At 43.1% G+C, this 23,699-nt stretch overlaps 2 protein-coding genes across 9 annotated transcripts in view; both read right to left on the reverse strand.

Annotated features, from left to right (window-relative positions):
* Positions 1–23,699, reverse strand: part of Gtf2i (general transcription factor IIi) — an 89,970-nt gene that overhangs the window by 49,622 nt on the left and 16,649 nt on the right. For 7 of the 8 annotated variants that reach the window (XM_071605370.1, XM_071605368.1, XM_071605369.1 and 4 more), the window contains 7 exons: positions 13,905–14,008; positions 10,301–10,439; positions 6,888–7,022; positions 5,512–5,695; positions 5,320–5,348; positions 1,461–1,515; positions 1,191–1,234 (listed from right to left, as the gene is read on the reverse strand). In XM_071605370.1, the coding sequence (XP_071461471.1) occupies positions 1,191–1,234; positions 1,461–1,515; positions 5,320–5,348; positions 5,512–5,695; positions 6,888–7,022; positions 10,301–10,439; positions 13,905–14,003 (685 nt within the window). In that variant the 5' untranslated portion in view covers positions 14,004–14,008. Of the gene's footprint in view, positions 1–1,190; positions 1,235–1,460; positions 1,516–5,319; positions 5,349–5,511; positions 5,696–6,887; positions 7,023–10,116; positions 10,185–10,300; positions 10,440–13,904; positions 14,009–23,699 lie in introns of those variants that run through there. The other variant, XM_071605373.1, reaches the window with a different exon arrangement.
* On the reverse strand, positions 18,856–23,608 carry LOC139702872 (putative CENPB DNA-binding domain-containing protein 1). Its single transcript, XM_071605374.1, has 2 exons — positions 22,171–23,608; positions 18,856–20,055 (listed from the first exon to the last, which is right to left on the reverse strand). The coding sequence occupies exons 1-2, from the start codon at positions 22,775–22,777 to the stop codon at positions 19,943–19,945; spliced, it is 720 nt and encodes a 239-aa protein (XP_071461475.1). The 5' UTR covers positions 22,778–23,608; the 3' UTR covers positions 18,856–19,942.

A 23,699-nucleotide genomic window follows, 5' to 3' on the forward strand; every position in this document is an offset into this window, starting at 1 on the left:
TACTTACATCTTCATTTCTCTAACATCGTAAATAAATAAAATCGAACTTTAAGCCTCCATGAAAGGCAGAGCTGTGGGAGTAGAAATGCCAGCATCATAGTCCTAGAAACCCGATGGAGGGTGGGAAGCAGAAGGCATGAGCGAGATGCATGGAGACAGAAGGTCTTTTAACAGGGAGCTGGTCCTCCACATGCAGAGCCAGGAATCCGCATGCTCCCTCCACAACCACCACTGAGGTACAATGGATCTCAAGACTTATATAAAAACTAAAATGATAAAACTTCATGAAGGAACAAAGCTTAAGTATTTGTGACCTCAGGCTGGGAAGCATTTTCTGCATACGGCCACAACATAAGCAATGAATGAAAGAAAAACTTGAAAAATAAATTTCATCAAAATGAAACACATTTGAGCCAGGCATGGTGGCAAACAAATGTAATCCCAGCTACTTGGGAGGCTGAGGCAGGAGGATCCACCCCAGCAACTCAACAAGAACCATCTCAAATTAAAAGCATTTGCCTAGCAACCATGAGACCCGGACGGAGTTCCATCCACATACCATCAAAAAAAAAAAAAAAGAACAACAAAAAAATACTTGCAGGGCTAGGGCTGTGGCTCAGAGGCAGAGCTCTTACTTGGCATGTGTGAGGCACTGGGTTCAATCCTCAGCACCACATATAAATAAATAAATAAAATAAAGACCTATCAACAACTAAAATAAAATTTTTTTAAATAAAGGTATTGTGTCCATTAAAAAAAAACCCACTGAAAGAGTATAAGCATAGTATCTTAAATTAAGCAAGTAAATACCCAAGTTTACAGATAAAAATGGTTCTTTTGCAAGTATAAAATGGGAGAACAAAGGAAAGAGAGTAAGGGTATTATATTGATTTCTACAAAATACACTGTATAACCAGTTGACATTTTATATGCCTGTGTCACTGAAAAATAAAATTTTTATTATCAAATGGGTAACAAGCAATGAACGTCTGGCTACCGCTATTAACAAGTTCTTTGCGGATCTTGGTGTAATAGGACAACATCAAAAAACACTGTCACAGTTGAAAGATATTTATAGGGAATGCCCATTACACATCAAAATACAGTAATTTATCATTCAAATATAAACTTGTAAATTAAGGAACATTCATCTTTACTTTATAATTAATTTTAAAAGCACTAGTACATACCAGAATCTTCTGTGGGCTCCGTTTTCACTTTGATGGGGCCACAACTGAAAGAAGGAAGAAACGTGATCAAGCTGTGCAGTAGTGACAACCACGTACACTCCTCTCGAGTGCGTTCATAGTGGCACTATGATTCACAACTTCCAAGTCAAAAGAGGCATTTCCACAAGATCCCCAGGTGACATGACTGCATACTGAACTTTGAGCTGTTTTAATATTCTAGTGACTGCATCAAGTACAGTAGTTTAATAGCAATGACCAATTATGCTTTACCTTCCACCTGGAGACAACAGGGACCTTTCAGCATCTGTTACCATCACACGACCACCTATGAACAAGAAAGAAATTAAATTTAGGTCTCCCAACCCTTTAAACATGACTAATGCTTCCAAAGGCTTTAAATACCGAATAATCTGGGGGAGGACTGGATTAGTAAGTAGTACAGTAGCAACACAAAAGTGTATCTGGGCTTCCATATGAACATAGAGATGGCAGTCCTCTAACATCTTTCAACCACAAACCACCATCACCTTTCTTTTTATGAAAACACTCCTATTTTTGTCAGTGAAGTTAATACTAAAATATACCACTTATTGAGGAGGCCAGGAAAAGCCTGTGGGTGTATAAGGAATGATGATGATGTTACACTGTTATTAAGAATGGGTCTGAGGGGCTGGAGCTGGGGTAGAGCACTTGCATAGCATGTGTGAGGCACTGGGCTCAATTCTGAGCACCACATCAATAAAGAATAAAATAAACCTACATAAACATCTGGGGAAAAAAAGAAAAGTAGATCTGAGCCAGGTGCAGTAGCACATGCCCATAATCCCACTGGTTTGAGAGACTGAGGCAGGAGGATCATAAGTTTGAGGCCAGCCTCAGCAATTTAGCAAGGCCCTAAGCAACTTTAGAGACTCTGTCTCTAAATAAAAAATGCAAAAGGGCAGGAGATGTGGCTCAGTGGTTAAGCAACCACAGGTTCAATCCCAGGTACCAAAAAAAAAGTGTGGGGGGGTACTGCTCAATTTATAGCACTTGCCTACCATTACCAAGGCCCTGGGTTCAATTGTCAGTACTACAAAACCAAAACATTTTAAATCTGAATTTTAACAAAAACTCATCTTTCTCAATCTTAAGAGGTCATACAGAAAAACAGAGAGGCCAGTTAACTGCCAACCTAATGATAAAAACTGACAGCTTTCCTGCTGATACAAAGAACAAGATTTCTACTGTCACCATTATTGTTTGATATGAGTCCAGCCAAGGCAATAAGAAATAAAGGCACTCAGACTGCAAAGAAGAGGTGAATTGTCTTGATGCTCATATAGCACAGTTCTCTATAGAAAGCCCAGAAATAGAGTCAGGGTCATCTGACTTCCAACCAAGTTGCCAAGGAAACCCAGGGAGAAAGGACAGTCTTTCCACTAACTTGTTCTGAAATAACTGGATACACTCAAAAAAAGACTGATTAACACCACCCCCTCATGTCACATGCACACATTAAACCAAGAGTCGACAGACTGGGGCTGGAGTGCAGCTCAAGACAGAGTGCTTGCCTGGCATGGGCGAGGTCCCAGTTTCAATCCCCAGGCAAAGAAAAAAAGACTGATCTAAAGGTCAGTCCAAAAACCTTACAGGCAGAACATGCCTGTAATGCCAATAGCTCAGGAGGCTGAGGCAGGAGGATCAGGAGTTCAGAGCCAGCCTCAGCAACTTAGCAAGGCCCTAAGCAACTCAACAAGATCCTGTCTCTAAATAAAATATAAAAAGGGCTGAGGGTGTAGCACAGTAATGGAGAGTGCCTCTGGGTTCAACACCAGTACCACCACCACCACCACTATCACCATCACCAAATGCAAATCAAAGCCAAGATGAGATGCTACTTCACACCCATCAGAATGGCAAAAATACAAAACAAGCCAGCAGGGACATGGGGAACCTGGTACATCCACACTATTGGTAGAAACGTAAAATGGTGGAACCACATGGGTAAAAAGCTTGGCATTTTCTTGCAAGTGAAATGCAACTTTACCCTAAGATCCAGCAGTTCCAGTCCTACAAATATCTACAAGAGAAATGAAGGTACATGTCCAGACTAAAACGGGCTCCAGTATGTTTACAGCAGCATCAATGCTAATAGTGTGAACAACTGGAATGTCTTTCAAACAGAGAATGGATAAATAGGAGGTTCACTGCTACATTCAAGGGACAGTTGATATACTCAGTTGATATACTGCTGACTCTCAAGGTAATTAAACTCAGTTTAAAGAAAGAAAAAGCTCATCTCAAAAGGATATATGTTGAGCCGGACATGGTGGCGCCCGCCTATAATCCCAGTGGCTCAAGAGATTAAGGCAGGAAGATGGTGAGTTCAAAACCAGCCTCAGCAAAAGCAAAGTGCTAAGCAGCTCAGTGAGACACTGTCTCTAAATAAAATACAAAATAGTGCTGGGGGTGGGGCTCAGTGTTAAGAGATCCTGGGTTCAATCCTCAGTACCCCCCCAACACCCCCAAAAAAAGGATATACGTTGATATTCCATGACCATTCTACTCACGCACACTCTGAGCCCCAGCCCCAGCCCTTTGTATTTTTTATTTTTTAAAGACAGGGTTTCACTGAGTCACCCAGGCCTCGGCCTCCTGAGGAGCTGGAATTACAAGTGTGAACGCACCACCTAGTGTTTGCTGTCTTTGTTTTCCTTTTTTTGGGGTGCTAGGGCCCCACACATGGTAGCCAAGCAATGGTCGGTCACTGAGCAACATCCCCATCCCTGTTTTAAAATTTTAAAGACTGCAAACTAACATCATGGAATTCTACATTTGAAATGACTGAGTTTCCAACTACACCTTAATAAAGATAGCAGACACAGTAGTACACACCCATAACTCCAGCTACTGGAGAGGCTGAGGTAAGAGGATCACAAGTTCAAGGCCAGCCTGGGCAATTCAGCAAGACCTTGTCTCAAAGTAACAAACACTAAGGGCTGTGGATGGAACTCGGTGGTCAGGTGCCACCAGGTTCAATCCCTAGTACTGCAAAATTAATCGTTTTTCACCATTATAAAAATATTTTAAAAGATTGTATAACAGAGAACAAAATACATATGTGAGTATGTACACACGACTCTTTCTTTGCATTCTGTTAGAGGTTTCCAGTGATATTGGTTATCTTTTTTTTCTTTTAAATATCTTTATTTTATTTTTATGTGGTGCTGAGAATTGAATCCAGTGCCTCATGCATGCTAGGCGAGCGCGCTACCACTTGAGCCACATCCCCAGCCCCAGGTTATCTAACTTTTGAAAAGTCTCAAATAACTGGCCCCACAGCCCACGCCTATGATCCCAGAAACTCAGGAAGCTGAGGCAACAGGAGTCTCTCTTCAAAGGCAATGGCCACATGCTCCTAAAGGAAGTCCTGCTGGACTCCTCCTCGTTCTCCCGGGCATGTCTCCCGGCCCTCACTGAAGCCCTTGCTGAACTGTGAGGGATCCTGCCTCTGCTGTGCTCCTCTAGACCGGCACCTGGTGGGGAATGTTATTTCTCACCACAATTGTCACCTGGACGTGTCCCTCCAGCAGATGACAAGCACTCAGAAGTTGTTTTTTCTTTTTTTTTTTTTAATTGTCTTTTTTAGATGTTGATGGATCTTTATTTTTTTCATTTATTTATATGTGGTGCCAAGAATCGAACCCAGTGCCGCACATATGCTAGGCAAGTGCACTAACACTGAGCCACAACCCAATCCCAAGCACTCAAAAGCTTTAATGCTGTACGCAATTGTATCTTCCTTGCTGTCCGATTCGGTGCCCAGTGCCGTTGCCATTTCAATGAACATAAGGTAAATTTAAGTCCCACTCACATTCCAAGCAAGAGGAACAGATCCAGTAGACGATCTTACCCACTGCCAACATAAAACCTGGTCCAGCACAGAGCAATGAGCAGAAAATATAAAACTAGCCTCTACTTTTTCAGCTCATGAATCTTTCACTGTTTACTCAGAAGACACCACTCCCAAGTGTCCTAAACCACAGCCTCAAAGAGAATAAGGGAGAAAGCATCATGATGTATCAAGATCTGGCAAAGGGGACCTTGAGACCCAGTCGACTGTCGTGTGAACCAAGCAGTCACTTACCCAGGTGTTTCCTTGGCTCTAGGAAGGGTCTGCATTAGAACAAAACACAAACCATGTATGAGCACACAAGAGTCTTATAAAGCACAAATATAGATATCTGCATTAAACAATTTAAAAACTATTAAAATGAAGTGAATATTCAACTTTATGTGAATAAACTGTTGATGGGCCAGAAGGAGGAAAGCACATCACCTCTTGATGATAAAGGAAATCCCTGCTTTGTTCTCCAAAATCCATTTCAGGGTTGCAAGGTCATAATTTTCAGGGTGTTTGAAGGCGACTCCCTCTGGAAGGCCCTGCACTACCACAGCCGACTGGTCTCTAAGCATCTTCTCATACGGGACAGGCACCACCGTGGATTTGCCTAAGGCTTTCCCTGAGGAAGGAGTGAAGAAAATAAACATCATTAAATGACTAAGAGTAAGAAACTATCAAAAGCTTATCACCAGGGGCGGGAACCGGGTTCCATTCTCAGCACCACATAAAAATAACAGCATTGTGTTGTGTCCATCTTAAAAAAAAAAAATCTCTTAAAAAAAAAAAAAAAAAGCTTATCACCAACTAATAAATAGCATTCGTGACACTTTGTAGTATCTCATTATAAAATTACTTTGAAATACTACAGGGTCCTAGTCCTGTTAGTTTTACACATCCAAAGGGTCGAAATTTAACCCTCAATTTACACAAAAGGAGAGCAAAAATGACTGATTTCTTGCAATATTCTGTCATAAGATGGTCCATGCTGGTTTAACACATTCTGGTCATATGGAACTCAGTTTCAGGACATAAAAACCTGACAAATCCAACTATTTCCATAAGATAACTTGAAAAATTTCAGCTAATATTCTGAACCCTTAAGTAGGTAAATAAAACTACAGATACAACCGAGAAGGTGTATCTGTCAGCCTGTCTGTGCTGACCAGTGATGAGCCCCAGACTGAAGACTCAATCTACAGAGCAGCTTTGCCGACACCGCCCCCCCTTTGACTATTTCCTTTGACGTGCTTTTCAGAACACATGATTAACAGAAGGCGATTTTGCAGGAAATTGGGGAGATCAGCATTACTGTCAAAAAGGAACAACTCTAAAAGCTACACTTGATTCTGGGTTCCTTGAAAATGGAAACAGAGGTTCCAGGGGCCTGGGAGGCAGAGGCAGAAAGATCACAAGTTCAAAGCCAGCCTCAGCAACTTAGTGGGGCCCTGAGTAACTTAGCAAGACCCTTTCTCAAAATAAAAAGTGAAAACAAGGCTGGGGATGTGGCTCAGTGGGTAAGTGCCCCTGGTTCCAATCCCCAGTACCAAAAAGAAAATGGAGGTCTGAGATGTGACTCAGTGGTACGTACGGCACCTCCCTGGCATGCACAGGCCCTGGTCTGTCCCCAGCGCTGCACACCCAGGGAAATGGAGATGCAAAGAAATGCTGTTTCTACTTTCACCTCATATCTGGGAATCAACCTGTTCAATCTATAAGAACGTGTGCAAGAACTGCTGATCCAAGGACATCATCTACCATTTAGAAAACTCCCACATGATGTGTCTTACAAAATCAAGGGGCATGGCTTTTACCATAGCAAAAGCAGAAATAGTCCTCAACTGTTTTCCTGAGCGTCTCGATCTCTACGGCGTCCACACTCATCCGGCTGGCCTGAGGTGTGGACTTCATCTTATGCATCTCGGCTGCCTTTTCTTCTTCTTCAACACCTGGAAAACAATGGGTGACGTGAAGGCCATGACTCTCATCCCACTATCTGGCTGCTAGTAGGAATATTTTTCCTGTATTCTAACATTTACGATGAAGACAAGGATAAAGAGGAAACGTTTAAAATAAAAACCTAGAAGACTTGCATGAAATTCATATGAAATGGCAAACAACTCTGATGTAAGCGTAAACTAAAAATACTGCACATTAGCTACTAGCGGTTTAAAAAAAAAAACATAAATAATTTATTAGTTAAAAAATCTAAATCATCACAAAAAAATTCTAGATGTGCAAAGTCAAACTCAAGTCCACAAGATACCATGGCACTGAGGATGTGGCAGGAGAGACCAGGGTGTGTGGTGAGCGCCAGCACAGCGGGTCTCAGGGACGCGGGCTGGTGCCCAGCAGGGGAGGCAGGCCTGCCAGCACGCACCCCGGCTCCAGCCTTCAGCTACAGCGAGATCACCTCCTCAAGAGGTCTAGATTCCGCTCCATGTTGAAATAATACTTTAGATAGTAAAATTACATTAAAAAAAAAAAAAATCACAAAAATGTGGGGCTGTGGCTCAGTGGTAGAGCACTTGCCTAAAATGTATGAGAGGCACTGGGTTTGATCCTTGGCACCACATAAAAATAAATAAAATAAAGGTATTGTGTCCATTTATAACTAAAAAATTAGTTTAAAAAATCACTAAAATGAATTTCAGTTCTTAATTTTAATGTCACCCCTAGAAAACTAAAATTACGTGACATATATTTATTTGGACATCACTTCTCTAAATACTAGGAAAGGGACTCAACTCTCCTGAAGAATTTCTAACACTGACTCCTTGTCCTATTTATTAGGTTTCAGAAGACCTCAGTTGCTCCTTATCTGCAAAACCCTGTTATGAAAACAAACGCAGACTCCTGGTGTTCCACTCCTCACCTTTCTAAGGGCACGGAAGTGTACCCAAACCACCACTCCAGTTCTCATTTTCAATACAGTGTTTAATAAACGACATGAATACATCATGCTTCGTGTAAGACAGGCTTGGTGTGAGGGGATTTTGCCCAGTGGGGTGGCCTGGGCAAGCTAAGTGCCCCAGGCATATCTAAGGCAGGCTGGACTAACTGGGTGTGTAGTGAGTATTAGACAGTTTGGACTTAACAATACATTCAATTTATGATGGGATTATTGGGATATAACTCCATCCTAAATTGAAAAAGACCGCCTGCATTAGGAACTTAAGAATGACATCCAAAGAAAATTCGCCAGAAAATACTGGGGAAGGGCAGGGGTTAGGTCACGGGTGTATTGGGGCATACCTGTAACCCCAGGCAGGAAGATCAAGTTCAAGGTCAGCCTTGAAAAGTTAGCAAGACCCTAAGCAACTTAATGAGACTGTCTCAAAAAATAACAAGAAGTATAATGATGTCACTGGGAAACAAAGCAGGGGGTCATCTACTTCAGAACATTCAAAAAAGCATGATAGCATCCTATCTCTTTACTCTGGGGAGCAATCAGGAGGTGAAGACAGTCCTCTGATCATCCTCTGATCTGGAGTCAGGAAATGAGAGGGAGGGGACCAAAGATGTCCAGGATGTCCTCAGTGGTGCGAACACCAAAGGGCTGCAGATAACCCTAATCCTCAGCTAGCCCCTGAAACACCATAGGAGTAAGGATGTATGCGGAAGAGAGTACACGCACAGCTGCAGTGAGATCAGAGCACTCATGGGCAGATGGCAGCTGAGGAGCACCAATCAAAACAGCATCATCAGTATAAACTTAAATAGATAAACAAAATCGAGCCCTTAATGTTCAAAACCAGTATCAGCAAAAACAAGGTGCTAATAAGCAACTCAGCAAGACCCTGTCTCTAAATAAAATACTAAATAGGGCTAGGGATGTGGCTCAGTGGTCTACTGTCCCTGAGTTCAATCCCTGGTGTCAAAAATAGACAGATCAGAATTACAACTGGGAGTGAAAATACATACAGTGGTGGGCTGTATGCTTTCCCCCCTAGGGCTTGCCAGGGTTCAAACCCAGGACCTTACGCGTGCCAGGGGAAAGCTCTACCACTGAGTCTCATCCCCAGCCCTAGACACATCTTTCTTGGGGGGAGGAGATGATATGGGAGATTGAATCCAGGGCCTCCCACATACCAGGCAAGTGTTCCGTTCCACCACTGGTCTACACTCTTTGGACTTTTGAAAAGGATTAAAAATGCAATTGAGCACCTAAGTTAACAAATTAAACCTGTTTGTATTCATTCCTGATCTGCCACAGGTGTTGTGGATTGGATCTCAGAGCCTGTGCTTGGCTGTGAGCACTCCCTCCTTTCCTCTCCTCCTTCTGTGTTTAAGACACGTTGTCACGCGAATGTACGCAGGCTGAACACTTAACACAACACTCACACTGTGCAAGTGTGCGAGGATTAACACCTCTGACAACTTTTGCTACTGTTCTCACTCCAAAGTCAAACAAGCTCCCTGAGGCCCCTGAAGGAAAGAAGACAAACTCCATGAAGACACAGTCAGGAGCGCCTACCAGGCGACGTGGGCAGTGTGGGGAGCCCGGCTTCACTCTGCTCCACGCTCAGGCTCAGCTCCATTGAGACACTTGTTTCCCACACACCAGGCATTTACCACAGCAGGAAGGGCCAAAGGAAGGCCACATCTTGGCATAGGCCTGAACCTCAGAGCTGAGCGGAACAAACCCCTTACGCTGAGCGGTGGCTGAGCAGCAGAGCTCACCAGGAACCAGCCAGGCCCTGGGTGTAGGGAATGGGGCGAGGAGGGAGGAAGGGGGGACCTGCTTATCTGAATAAGACTTAACCGCCAGGGTTGTGGCTCAGTGGCAGAGCACTCGCCTAGCATGAATGAAGTACTGGGTCCGATCCTCAGCACCACGTAAATATAAAATAAAGATATTGTGTCCCCCCTAAAACTAAAAAAAAAAATACTAAAAAAAAAAAAAAAAGACTTAACCAATTCAGAACTTCACCTTCTTTCTAATGTGTTCTCACAATCCAGAGTAATGCCTCACTAGGAACATAGTACATCAAACAATTACCATTTTTCTTAAACTCTTCAGTATTTGCACCAATATATTACCATGTCAGTGATTCAGTTTGAGCATCTTGAAATGTTTCCATAAACATGTCAGGAAGGTTTTGTTTTGGGTTTTGCTTTTTTTGTATGAATCTCTTTCTGCATTAGAAAGAAAATACGATGTCTTACCTATAAGTATATTTAAAATTTACAAGATACTAAAGAAAAAAAAAAAGACATTGCTTACAGTATTTTACAAAATCTTTCTGGAAATCCTTTCTGGAGTTGACGAAAGCACGACCCCTCTCGGTTCCGACCACAAACACGTCTGTCTCGTATACCGCGATGCAGGCCACTTCCGCCTTGGACTTGGCCAGCTCCTTACACTGCAACACAAGCAGCGAACGCTGTACGTCAAGAGCTGTTGGAGTACAGTGTCTGCAGGCTGGACACAAGGACCTCGTGCTAGAAACCGTCCTCTGCCCTGTGAGGGGGATGGCACCCAGGGTACCCTATCACTGACCTACAGTTCCCAGGTTTCTTTCCTATTTTTCATATTGAGACAGGACCTTGCCAAGTTGCCCAGGCTGGCCTTGACCTTGCAATCCTCCTGCCTCAGCCTCACGTGTTGCTGGGATTACAGGTGCCACCACAACCATCATAAAAACTTTTAATGCATAATCGGGAGGGAAATTCCTCTCTAATATCACATACAGAAGTGTCTCCATTTTAATGTACCTATCTTTGTAGGTAATTTTCATAACTAGTTCCAAGCAGAAGAAAACACAAGAATTTTTAAGGAAAAAAGCAGAAATATTCTGCAAACTGCTATAGATGAGATTCTTTAAAAAAGAGATTTCATACATTCTTGCTGGGGAATTTTCTCCATCACATCTGAGAGGTACAGGAGAGGCAGGAGTGGGTAGAGCTATGAAGGAATAGCCCTGGAGGAGTTTGGGAGCTGGGGTACCCTACCAAGGCAAGGGCTGAGATGAGCAAGGGGACTCTAAAGCTAAATGCAACTGTGAGAATTTAATGGCATCAGCCCTGAAATAGGAAGCCAGGGGTTCTAAATCCCACTCCATTAACACCCACTACAGAATTTCACCTCCAGAAATTTTTAGGAGTGCATACTCAACTGAAACCACATCGAGGTGGGTATGCTACCTACTAACTTCATATGCACCCTTTATACGCAGGGTCTGGTGGTGGTACCTGTGATCATGGCAATTTGGGAGGCTGAAGCAAGAGACTCGACTTGAGCCCAGGTGTTCAAGGACAGCCTGGACAACACAGCAATATCCATCTCAAAAAGCACACAAAAAAGCCCATTTTACAGATGTATGATTCATTTAGTGCTAACATTACTGAAAAGGCAGCTAGATTCCATTTTCTCTCCTAAAAATAATACTGCAATAATAATCTGGTAAGAAAACATTCATATGCAACTTGAAAAATTTTCTCAAGAATCAGTGCCACTGCTGGGCGCGGTGGCCCACACCTGTCATCCTGGTGGCTGGGAGGCTGAGAAAGAAGGATCATGAGTTCAAAACCAGCCTCAGCAAAAGCAAGGCGCTAGAAAACTCTGTGAGACCCGGTCTCTAAATAAAACACAAAATAGGGCTGGGGATGTAGCCCAGTGGTAATGTGTCCAAGTCCAATCCCTGGTACCAAAAAAAAAGAATCAGTGGCATGAAAGAGAGCAAGAACTAACACTGGAAACATAAACACTGTCAGGATTCTTACCATCTACTGAAATCTGCTTTCTAAGAAGGTTCACCTCATTCTACCAAATGCCAGTGTGCAACTATGCTAAAAATCCTAATATCATAACCAATACTCCTCTGGTTGGTAATAAAATTAATGAGTATTGTGGTCTAATTTTCTGCAAACTATCATATCCTTTGCCCATCTTTCTACAGTATCAGGATTTCAAATTTGTCTTAGAGTAATTATTTTTCAGTCTAGAATTTACCTTGAAACATGATGATTCCATAAACTGAAGCTTTTTTCCCTAATAGCTTATTGTTTCAGTATCATTTATTAAAAACTAGCTTTCTTCTGTTTTTGGTTTATACAATAATCAATCTCTAATTTTCTAAGTGGAAGTAATTTCTACATAATACTTAGTTCAGCCAGGTGCAGTGGCACACACCTATAATCCCGGCAGGTGAAGAGGCTGAAGCAGGAGGATTGCCAAATTCAAAGCCAGCCTCAGCAATTTAGCAACGCCCTAAGCAACTTAGTGAGCCCATGTCTCAAAAGTTAAAAAAAAAAAAAAGGCTGGGAATATGGCTCAGTGGTAAAGTGTCCCTGGGTTCAATCCTTACTACCACTACCCCCCAAAAAAAGAACTTACTAAAACAGCTGGGTATAAAGAACTGAGTGCTTTAGCTGGAGGGGTAGTTTAAGGGAACTGATGAAGGGTTAAAATCCAGAAAGAAGAAAAAAAAAATTGGGGAGTGATGTTCATGAAGTTACAGCATATGACCATACACCATTCTTACTTTTCTTCAAGAGGTAACTTTAATTTTTTCCTTGTGGTGCTGGGGATCAGTCCTAGGGCGTTGCCCATGCTAGGTGAGTACTCTACCACTGAAATACACCTCCAGCCAGAATGGGCTAAGGATCTGTCCAGTGGTAAAGTGCTTGCCTAGCACACATGAGGCCCTGCGTTTAATGCCAAATACCACAAAACATACACACACACACACCCCCCAAAAAAAAAAAACAGTAAAGGAAGAAAACAATGCCCTAATGGAAAACAAAAGAGAATCTACCAGCAGGAGGCAATGGCACAGCCTATAATCCCAACAGCTCAGGAAGCTGAGGCAGTAGGATCACAAGTTCAAAGCCAGCCTTAGCAATTTAGTGAGACCCTAAGCAACTCAGCAAGACCATGTCCCTAAATAACATATTTAAAAAGGGGCTGGGATGTGGCTCAGTGGTTAAGCACCCCTGAGAGTTCAATCCCCAGTACCAAAAAAAAAAAAAAAAGATGATACACTAACACTATCAACTGAGCCCTGTGAGGTATCTGGTGGTGGTCAGCCACTTAAAACAGGGAAAATGCACAACTTCTTCCAGCTTGGAATATTTCATTCTAGTTTGTCAGAAATACCTAAGTCTGATGTGTTTTGAATCAAATATTTTCTCTCCAGCTATAAGCCTATAAAAACATAATAAACAAATTGTACATGTACATCTACTGTCCTAGAAATATAAAAACACAGCAAGAATATACTTAAAATTTCATTATAATTGTGTGTGGTAGAAAAAAAACCTGAGTAAAGAGTTAACACATGAGCTAGGAATGTGGCTCAGTGGTAGAGTGTTTGCCTAGCATGCGTGAGGCCCTGGGTTTAATCCCCACATCACCACCACCACCACCACCACCACCCTAAAAAAAAAAAAAAAGCACACAGTACAAAATTTAATAGACAGTGGCAGAACAGAAACAACTGTGTAAATGCATAATAACCAAGATGATGAGACAGAGAAGAGCTACGGGCCTTATGGCCCAAGATCTGAGTGACCCACACACAGGTGCAATGAAACACCAGCAGCACACACCATGAACTTATTTGGAACAATTTCAAATATTATGAATAAATTCAAAGTTAACACTTGCAAAACAATGGATCGTCCACAAAAACTGGCAATAAATGTAAACAAATATTCAAGGACATTCTGAAGCTCAGTAATAAAATGTGGTTTCAAAAGCTTAAATTTATAACAAGTAAAAAAAACTATTCTTTTTAAAATCAAATTTAATGTTTTATAGAAAACAAATCCACCTTATCCAACAGACCAATCCTATCCAACTATGGCAGAACCACAGACCACCTCACCATGGACTCGAGGGCAGACATGAGGAAGGTCACCACCATCCTGCTCTCCGAAGACTCCTCATCTTCAACGGGCAGGGTAGACATCGCTACCTGGGCCATGATCCCTGTGCAAAAGAAGCAACATGGACGTGAGTGACAGAAACCAGGGTCTCAGCACACTTCAGAGCTGTGAGGTGGCCATCAATTGCTTAGTTTCCCTTCTTCAGTCATCTACTTTCCCCAAAGCTTTTACCTCAAAGGGACCCTACCTCTTCACATCCCATCTACCATTAATTATTTCCATGAACTCAGCTTGGCATCCCACCCAGACTAAATCCCGAGGACGCCCAGCTGGGCTGGGGTGCAGCTCAGTGACAGGCAGAGCACCTGCCTCCATGTGCAAGGCTCTGCGTTCAATCCCCCAGGACCAACAAAATTTTTAAATATCAAAGTGCATAAATGCACTCTACTGTCATGTATAACTAATTAAAACAAACAAACAAAAACAACAACAACAAAAAAAAAAAAAACAGAAGGTGCTCAGAACTGGTTAAAATTCTCCCAGTGGGAGAAAGAAGAAGAGGTGAAACTTCCCACACGGGGACACTCTACCAGGATCCAAACAGCAAGAGACACAAAGTTCTGTCCTGCCCTCCCCTCCTGCAGTGCACAGGAGTGGGTGAAGTGGCTAGTCTGGTGAAATTTTTACTAGAAAAGAAAGAATCCGCAGGGCTTCAGGGAACTCTAAGTGTCTTCTACCATAAAGATTATTTTTCTCATTAGGAAACATTTTCTGATACTTTTGTATTAGCAAAAATCCTCTGATGAATGTAAAAACCATAAAACACAACATATTAAAAAAATATGAACTGTTGCAAAGACATGCAGGAATGGGAACCTTCATGCATCTTGCTTGCAATGTAAAAGGGTGCACAGCTGCTGTGGGAAACAATTTAGCAGTTCCTACAAAGATGGAGAGGATCATCACATCATCTAGCAACTTCACTTCTGGATACACACACAAGAACTGAACACCGGGGCTCCAGCACCTACATGCACCTACATTCACAGCAGCATTTTCACAACCATCAGAAGGTGAAACAACCCAGAAGTCCATACAGAGATGAATAAACAAATGTGCCGTATGCAGATATGGAGCACTACTCTCAGCCTTCAAAAGGCAGTCTGATGCAGCCTTCCACACAGTAAGTCCTGGGAGCGCTGCACTAGTGAGCGGATTAAGTCAGACACAGGACAGCTTCTATATGTGTGGCGACTGGAAGACTCAAATTCAAAGAACGGTGGGTGGGGGGTTAGCTGGGCACAGTGGCGAACACCTGTGATCCCAGTGGCTCAGGAGGCAGAAGCAGAGAAGATAGCAAGTTCAAAGCCAGCCTCAGCAATGGTGAGACACTAAGCAGCTCAGTGAGACCCTGCCTCTAAATAAAATATAAAATAGGGCTGGGATGTGGCTCAAGTGGTCAAGTGCCCCTGAGTTCAATTCCCCGTACCCCACTCCAAAACAATGGTGGGTGCCAGCAGGTGAAAGAGGCAGTAAAGGGGAGTTATTGATTAACAGGGGCAGAGAGTCAGTCGGGAATGATGAAAAGCTTTTTTTTTTTTTTTTAAATGTGGTGCTGAGAATGGAACCAGCGCTCTGCACATGTTGGGCGAGCGCTCTACCACTGAGCCCCAGCCCAGCCCCATGAAAAGCTTTTGAGATAAGACAGTGGTGACAGCTCCCTAGCAACATGAATACACTCAATGCCAGTGAACTGTACGATCACTAAAAGTGAACACACAAACTTTTACAATATGTATATTTAACCAAAGTAAAATTAAAAACCTACATAAACACACTCGAAGGCAAAATCTGAAACAATTTTTAAAATCTGGTTTCCTATAAATAGTATGTAAATTAGACGCGTGTTAAAACTATTTCTTGCATTTTAGTTAAATTAACCAATTTTCCAGATCAAGTAATAAAATAAAACAATATACAAGGATGATGGAAAAATTAAAAGACTAGAAACATAATGGGAATCTAAAAACATGTCTGCATGTACATAGCTCACTGGAAACACCTGAATATCTGACACCAAACCTCAATACTCAGAGGACCCTGACAAGCACTGGCAGAGCTGGGAGCAGGCATACACCTTGGCCTAAAAACATGTCAAACATCCCACAAGGACGAACTGTTTCCTTGAAGTCTGCAATCCAGATTTAACACCTGTTACCAAAAGAAGCAACTGCCAAGCCAGACTTTAGGCTTCAACAAATAATGAAGAATACATACTTAGGAAATATATCTTTAAAATAAAAATCAGGTGCAGTGACATACACCTATAATCCCAGTGACTTGGGAGGCTGAAACAGGAGGATCTCAAGTTCAAGGATAGCTTTCAATGCATAACAAGACCCTGTCTTGAGAAAAAATTAAAACTGCGGGTGTACCTCGGCAGTGGAGTCCCAGTAGGTTCAATCCCAGTATAACAAATAAACAAATAAAAATCAACTGACACTTATTCCCCCATATCTGTGGACAAATAGAAGTAATTTTGTTTCTCAAAACAAGATTCTGCTTTCTGGAAATGGGTGCACTGGATGACTAGAGACAGAATCAGACAATGCTTCAGACAGGCAAGTGGCTGGATCCCGGAAAGCCGCATTCTTTTCTCTTGGATAAGGAAGCCTCAGTAAGTTGTATTAAAATATGGTTTAGTCAAAACAGACATCAAAGGCCTATTACTTTTCAATAAGACACTTGTTAGAATACACTGTCATTATTTCTGAAAACACATATTTATTCATATTCTCACTTTTCCTTTAATTTCCCAGCAAGAGAAAAGAGAGATGTGTTCCCATTTTACAAATGCAGTGATTCTCCAAGTCACAGAGCCACTACCAGAGTCAACACATGAAACCAGACAACTTTCTGCCGACTGTTGTCTCCCTTCTCTCAGGGCACACACAGGCAGTCCAGCTCCATCACTGGAACTCCTGGGGCCCAGCTCCATCACTGGAACTCCTGGGGCCAGACGGCCAAGTCACAGCAAGAAAGAAAGCACCTTGGAGGTGCCAGCTCAGTGGGGACACGGGAGGCGGCCTGTTGCTCAGAGCTGTCCACTCTCCTCATGGTGCACCGGGTGACAACAGAATCTCACTGGGCTGCTCTTGGCCGATCCCAAGAGGCCACCTCCCTGGAGAGGGCTCAGTTGGGACCATGCATGGAGCACTGGCAGCTAACTATATTTCCCCTCTCTCTTTCCCAGAATCTGCCAGCCAGCACTCCCCAGAGGGCACAGCAGGCAAGCACAATGCTCTGGTCCTCCAAGAACCAAAGCCATAGAGCTGGTTCTGAGCTCACCACACCACCAGCTGCAGCTCAACCACAGGGGCTGCCAGCGCTCACTGCCTCTTGTGTAGACAAATACCTGATCGAGCACTTACCAGGAAAGTTCCTTTCACCTCTCACCTTTTTCGAATGTTCTCTCGACTTCACATACAAGAGGAAAGCCTCAAGGTGGCAACATCTGTAAGATCATAAGTTTGAGGCCAGCCTGGGCAACTTGGCAAGATGCCGTCTCAAAATACAAAGGACTGGGGTGTGGCTCAGTGGCACAGTGTCTGCCCAGCAGGCACAAGGCCTGGGCTCCATCCCTAGCACAGCAAAGGAGGAAAGGAAAGGTCTGGGCTGGGAATGTAGCTCAGTGGTGGAAAACAAGAGGCTGGCCAGACAAGGTGGCACACAGCTGTAACCCCAGCAATTCAGGAGACTGAGGCAAACTGGAGTCCAGACTGGGCAATTCAGTGAGGCCCTGTCTCAAAACAAAATAAATAAAAAGGGCTGAGAATGCAGCAGAGTACCTGCCTAGCACCCAAAGGCTCTGGGTCTGCCAAAAATCAAAGAAGAGCCCATGAAACAAAAATTTAAAGCAAGAAAAATGGGGCATTTTGTTCTGCACTCAGAAGAAATGCAGCTAGCATGATTTTTATTCTGAACTTCATCAACAACTCCTTGGAACAAAAAGGAAAAAAAAAAAAAAATCAAGGAAACTATTGTGGACTCCATAAAACCTTAAATACAAAGAGATGGATCCCAGCCAGGCACGGTGGCCCGTAATCTGTGAACCCAGCTACTGGTAGACTTGAGGCAGGAGGATGGAAAGTTCCAGGCAAGGCTCTCTTTTAAATATAGAAAGGGGGGCTGGGGTTGTGGCTCAGTGGTACAGCGTACGCCTAGCACATGCGAGGCCCTGGGTTCGATCCTGAGCTCCACACAGATAAATAAAATAAAGATATTGTGTTCAACCACAACTAAAAAAAAACAAATATTAAAAAAGGGGGCGGAGGGGGTGACTGGGAATGTGGCTCAGTGGTTAAGTGATCCTGAGTTCAATCTCTTGCACCAAAAAATAAATAAATATAGAAAGGGAAACTGAGCCAAGATGGTTCACAGGTAAGCACAGCGTCAGGCTTTCAGCTCCTCAGTACTTAACACAAGGTACTCACTGTCCCACTGCGCAGCTTGATAATGGAGAGGTGGTGAGGGAGGGGGGGTGATCTCACTGTGTAAGGCAGAAAATCAGTCATCAACAAACAACCCAGAGTATCCGGTCCAGAGATGACCTATCAGACATGTCAGCTGACAGCCACTTCAGTCAGTTAAATTAAGATTAAATGACAGTTCAGTTCCTCAGTGGCACTGGCCAGTTTCAGTGTTCAGAAGCCACATGTACCTATATATAGAACACTCTCATCACCACAAGAAGCTTTACTGGACTACTACAGAGATTAAACTTTACAAATACATTTATAAAAATCCTCATGACCCCGGAAATTGTAGTGAAAGGATCAAACAAGGGCATATAAGCCAGCAGAGTCCAGCCCAGCTCCCATGAATTCTTCCCATAAAACCTCCAGGGATTCCTGGTCCAAGAGTGCACCTACGGGAAAAAGACCTGGTGGGCAGGCTCCTTGAGAAAAGGAACAAATGTTTCACAGTATGCTAAGGACATACTGTGGGACACAGATTCTCAATATAAATTAATAAAATCCCAAAGAACCCAAACACTCTCAGTGTCAGGAGCAGGCCTCCAGGATCCACTACACCTGCTACCTGCCAGATTGTAGATTTCTTCCTCCCAGAAAAGCACCACTTACATATCTCCACACCACCTAACAAAATGGGACTATACCAGTCTCAACACCTCAGTGAAGTTACCTTGGCCTTTTTATTTCCATATTTTTAAAATTTTCAATACCTAAAAGCATGCACATCTTCATAATTCAAAAGATGCCAAGAATTTTATATTGCCAGCAGAAATGATTAAACATATTGGTTCATATTGATTCCATCAGTCTCCCCAACATTTTGCAGAGTTATGACCTAATCACTATGAATGCCTCATTACTACTGACATGAATCTCTTTTTCATAATTGCATTTCTTCTTGGACAATTCATCTGCTACTTAGGTCCTAAGTCCATTACCAAACTGATGTCTGATGATGACTCTTAAATTCCAATCCTTGTTCCTTCTTTTGATCCTAATAGTTATTAGTGGATATAACTCCTTAATTACTCAGTTTTGTGTATATGTATTTTAATGAAACACTGTTTCTTTAAACAATTTGATTTTCATTTAAGATTTTAAAACATTTATGACATTCTTTGCTTGTTCTTTCTTGTATTTCAGATACCCCTTCTGCCTGAAGCTTATTCTTTAGAATTTCCTCCTCGTGACACTCTATTTTTCTTTGCTAAAGATTCTTTTCTTGAATAGGAACCTGGTTGGCAACTACTTCCCTGTCTCTGGCGGGTGTGCTCTGGCTTCCACTGTTGCCACTGACAAGTCCCTCCTGCCTCAGCCTTCCCAACAGAACTCATTGCTATTAAGATGCTTTCGTTGTGTTTGGTTTTATACAGCTGCGTTGGGTGTCAAGGTGTGGATTTCTTCTTATTCAATATTACTGCCCTTCGTCAAGTATGGCACACCAACTATCCGCTCTACAGAGACCTCCCGTTTTCTACTACCTGACCTACGACGAGACTCGATTAAACGTCAGTTCTCCCTTTAAGTCTCTTACCCTGTTCATTCTCTCTCATGTTTTCTTCTCTACAGTGAACCATGTTTCTTCTAACTTCCATTTCACTAATTCTCTCTTCATCTTATTTAAAAAAAAAAAAAATTTTTTTTTACTTGTATTTGGACACAACATCTTTATTTTATTTTTTTACGTGGTGCTGAGGATCGAACCCAGGGCCTCACACGTACTAGGCGAGCGCTCTACCGCTGAGCCACAATCTCAGCAGCTGTTTCATCTTTATTACTCTGTCGTTAAAAATCAACCATTAGGTTTTTAATTTTGCTTGTAATTTTCATTTACAAGATTTCTGTTTGCTGACACATCATGTATCATAGTTTGCTACTCTCTAAAGATTTTCAAACCTGTCTCATTTCTTCAAACAAAAATAAGGTTAATTATAGTCTCTGGTAATTCCAAAATCTCAAGTCTTTGTAGGTCCGTTTCTGCTGCTTTGGGTGGTTCCCAGTACTTATTCCCATGTATGCCTATATCTTCAATTCAATTCTGTGTGATCATTTTAAATTTAAAAAAAGAATTATATATATACACACACACACAAATGTTGTGTGCGCACTTGTGGATTACGTGTATATATACCCATGTGTCTACACACACACACACACACACACACACACACACGGCTTTAACTCAGTGGTAGAATGCCTGCCTGGCATGCGCGTGAGGGCCGGGGTTTGATCCCCAGCACAGGAAAAACAAAATGTCTGGAAGGAAAGAAGGTCATCCAGGTGTGGGACCACCACCAACCTGGAATCACCACCATGATCCCAGCCCCCGCGGCACTCAAGAGCTGCTGTCCCACACCACAAACAGGATGCAACTGATATGCTTCTCTAGGGTCTCATCTGATTGAAGAGAAGATACTTCTATTTGACCCTATTTGTGCAGGCTCTAAGCTTTGAGCCTCTCACCCGAAAAAGCTTTCAAAACAAGTTCACGTGAACATGTAAAAGTAATTCCCATTTCCATTATCTGAATTCCCATTCTCTCTTGTGGGTCTGCACACACACACTGGAGACTGACAAGAGTCCTGTGAATTCTAAGCACATGCTTTCCACTGAGCTGTTTCCATTTTTTCTTTCTTTTTTTTTTTTATTATTACTTTTTGGTACTAGGGATTGGACCCGGGGTCACTCAACTACTGAACCATATCCCCAGTTCTTTTTATTTTTTATTTCAGACAGGACCTCACAATTGCTCCAAGCTTTGCTAAGTTGCTGAGGCTGGCTTTGAACTTGCAATCTTCCTGCCTCAGCCTCCCAAGTCGCCCATGTCACAGGCATGTGCCACGACACCCAGCTCATTTTCCTTTTACTACCAACCTTTCCTTCAAAATTCCTGTCTTGGCAATTATTTGGTAATTTCACACAAATTTTGTTTTAGAAATTTAGAATATTCTTAGTTATTATTTCAGTAAGAATGACTGTCCCCAACAACTCTGAGAACCTTGCCTTCCATATTCTTTATCCGTAAAACACTATGAATTGGAACTATCAATCTTGGATTACAGGATTATATATTCCCATTTCAAGCCAACTCAAGTGAAAAAGGGAAATTTTATTACTTCATTTAATTATATCTAAAGGCTGCACTGACCCCACACACAGCTTAATCCAAGGACAAAAATATATCATTAGACTCTTCTCCACTCCTTCCCCACAGGGCCTCACTTCTGCAGATGTCACCAGTCGTGACATCTGCATGCATCTTTAAGTTTACTGTACTGCGATTCCAGGCAAAAGACTACTACATCTTCCTGCTAAATTTTCCACAACAGATCTGGACATTTGTGTCTTGAGCCTACCCAAATCCCAATTACCAGTAGCTAGTCACAACAAGACTGCATAGGATATACTGTGATTGACAGGCTAGCTAGAGCCCCGTGGACTAGAAGGCAGAGCAGGCCACTGCTATCAAGAGGAAAAGGGATGAAAAATCGTTTATAGGCACCCAAAAAAAACACCAGAAGTCACCCTTATCAACAGGGGTGCGCGCCAGGACCCCCAGAGAGGCCTGCATCTATCTTCCCCGGGTACCAAGCCCCCCTGTTTCCTCCTACTCAGCATACCTACTGTGAGGCAGGAACTGGGCATAGCAGGAGGCTAACGCGGACAGTCCACAGCAAGCAGCCACGTGGACCGGCCTCTCCTCTCAGCACACCTGGGGCACTGTACTCACCCTTCTTCTGCCTGCTCTCATCACAGCGGGAGACTGGCTTTGGGTGGCATCCTCTATCCTTAACCAACTTTTCCCCCTCTGCGGGGAATGGGCCAGCAGCTTGCTCCTGGGCAGACACACCCTTTGGGCCTTTCAGTCCGAACCTGTTCCTGAACCTGTGCAGCCACCCCTTGCTGGCCGTGAACGGCCTCCTCTCGGGCCCGCTGTCGCGCCTCTCGGGGGACGCCTGGCTCAGGTCCTGGTACAGGCTCAGCGCCTTCTGGCGCAGGGCGCTGCCGTCCACAGCCACGCGCCGGCTGCTCATGTCCTCCACCCACAGGCTCAGCGCCTTCTCCATCTTCACCAAGCACTTGTCCCGCACGGTGGCTATGACCTTGGCGTTCTGGGGGGCCACAGCGAAGCTGGCCCGGATCTCCTTCTCCTTCTTCACGATTTCCCGGATGGAGGATTCGTTCTTACTGAAGATCTTGGCCACCTCGGCATAGGACTTCTGCTCCTTCCTGATCAAGTCGAGAACCTTCACCTTTTCGCTCAGTGGCAGCACTTTGCGGCTCCTCTTGGGTGCATCCTCATTGCCGGCCCGGGTGCTCTTGAGCTTGGGCGCCATCGTTAAAAGTGAAGGAGAATTACTGGAACACAAGGCCGGCGACACCTGGGTGACACTGGATAGGGGCCCTAGCAGTGGTGCCGCCCCAGGTAGGCCAGGGCTGCCTCCCAACACCCACTGCTGCACCAGAGGCTGGACTTAAGAATGGACTCCTTCTGAAATCTTCCATTTAACAAGTCCAGGCCACAGCTGGCCGCAGGTCCCTGGGACTTGGGGCAGGACGGCGCTCTCAGTCCCAGCGCCTCCTGTCCCGGTTATTCAACTGCCTCCGTTTTTCCATTACCCATTTTTTTTACTCCATGTTTTCTTTCCCTACTTTGATTTTAATTCTCCTTTATGAGTTTCAAAGATGAGCCTGGTTGGCCTGCTGCCACGCCATTCTTCATCTTCTGCTGGTGGCTAGTGTTTAATAGATGTGGTGAGTTCTTCTATCTCTGAAACAGACTCCGGCCATTCTCCAAGACCTTCCTGGATTTCTCGGTGGAGATCCATTCCAGGGATTAGGTTTATCGTGTCCTTGCTGATCTGATCTGTTGTACCTCAAAACAAGCCCATAATTAATTCCATATCGATTTTTTTATCTGACTATACTTCTGTTTTAATTTATCAATCCTTGCTGTTAATACCAAACACCAAAAAAAAAAAAAAAAGGATTTTATAATGAGCGAAAGGAGAGCACTCTTGAAGATTTTTCACACACCGTCATAACTAACAGAAGCTGAGGTTCTTAATATTTGTGAACATGCTGTTCTCTAAAATACTTCTAATTTTCAATATATTTCTGCCTCAAAACAAATTTCACATTAGACTGGTAAATGAGGAGGTACCATGACACTGATTTTTTTTTTTTAATTCCTTAAACATTCATGCTGTATTTCTTTGGCATATATTATTTTCAACAAACATTTTTCCATTTCAGATT

The sequence above is a fragment of the Marmota flaviventris genome, chromosome 19, assembly GCF_047511675.1.
Source record: "Marmota flaviventris isolate mMarFla1 chromosome 19, mMarFla1.hap1, whole genome shotgun sequence".
In the NCBI taxonomy this organism is placed as follows: domain Eukaryota; kingdom Metazoa; phylum Chordata; class Mammalia; order Rodentia; family Sciuridae; genus Marmota; species Marmota flaviventris.

Excerpts from the sequence above, each read along its gene's own strand:
- LOC139702872 (XM_071605374.1), bottom strand. The coding sequence starts at position 22,777 with ATGGCGCCCAAGCTCAAGAGCACCCGGGCCGGCAATGAGGATGCACCC. Across the intron at positions 20,056-22,170 it reads TGAGAGCAGGCAGAAGAAGG|ATGAAGAGAGAATTAGTGAA; the intron begins GTGAGTACAGTG and ends TTTTTAAATAAG.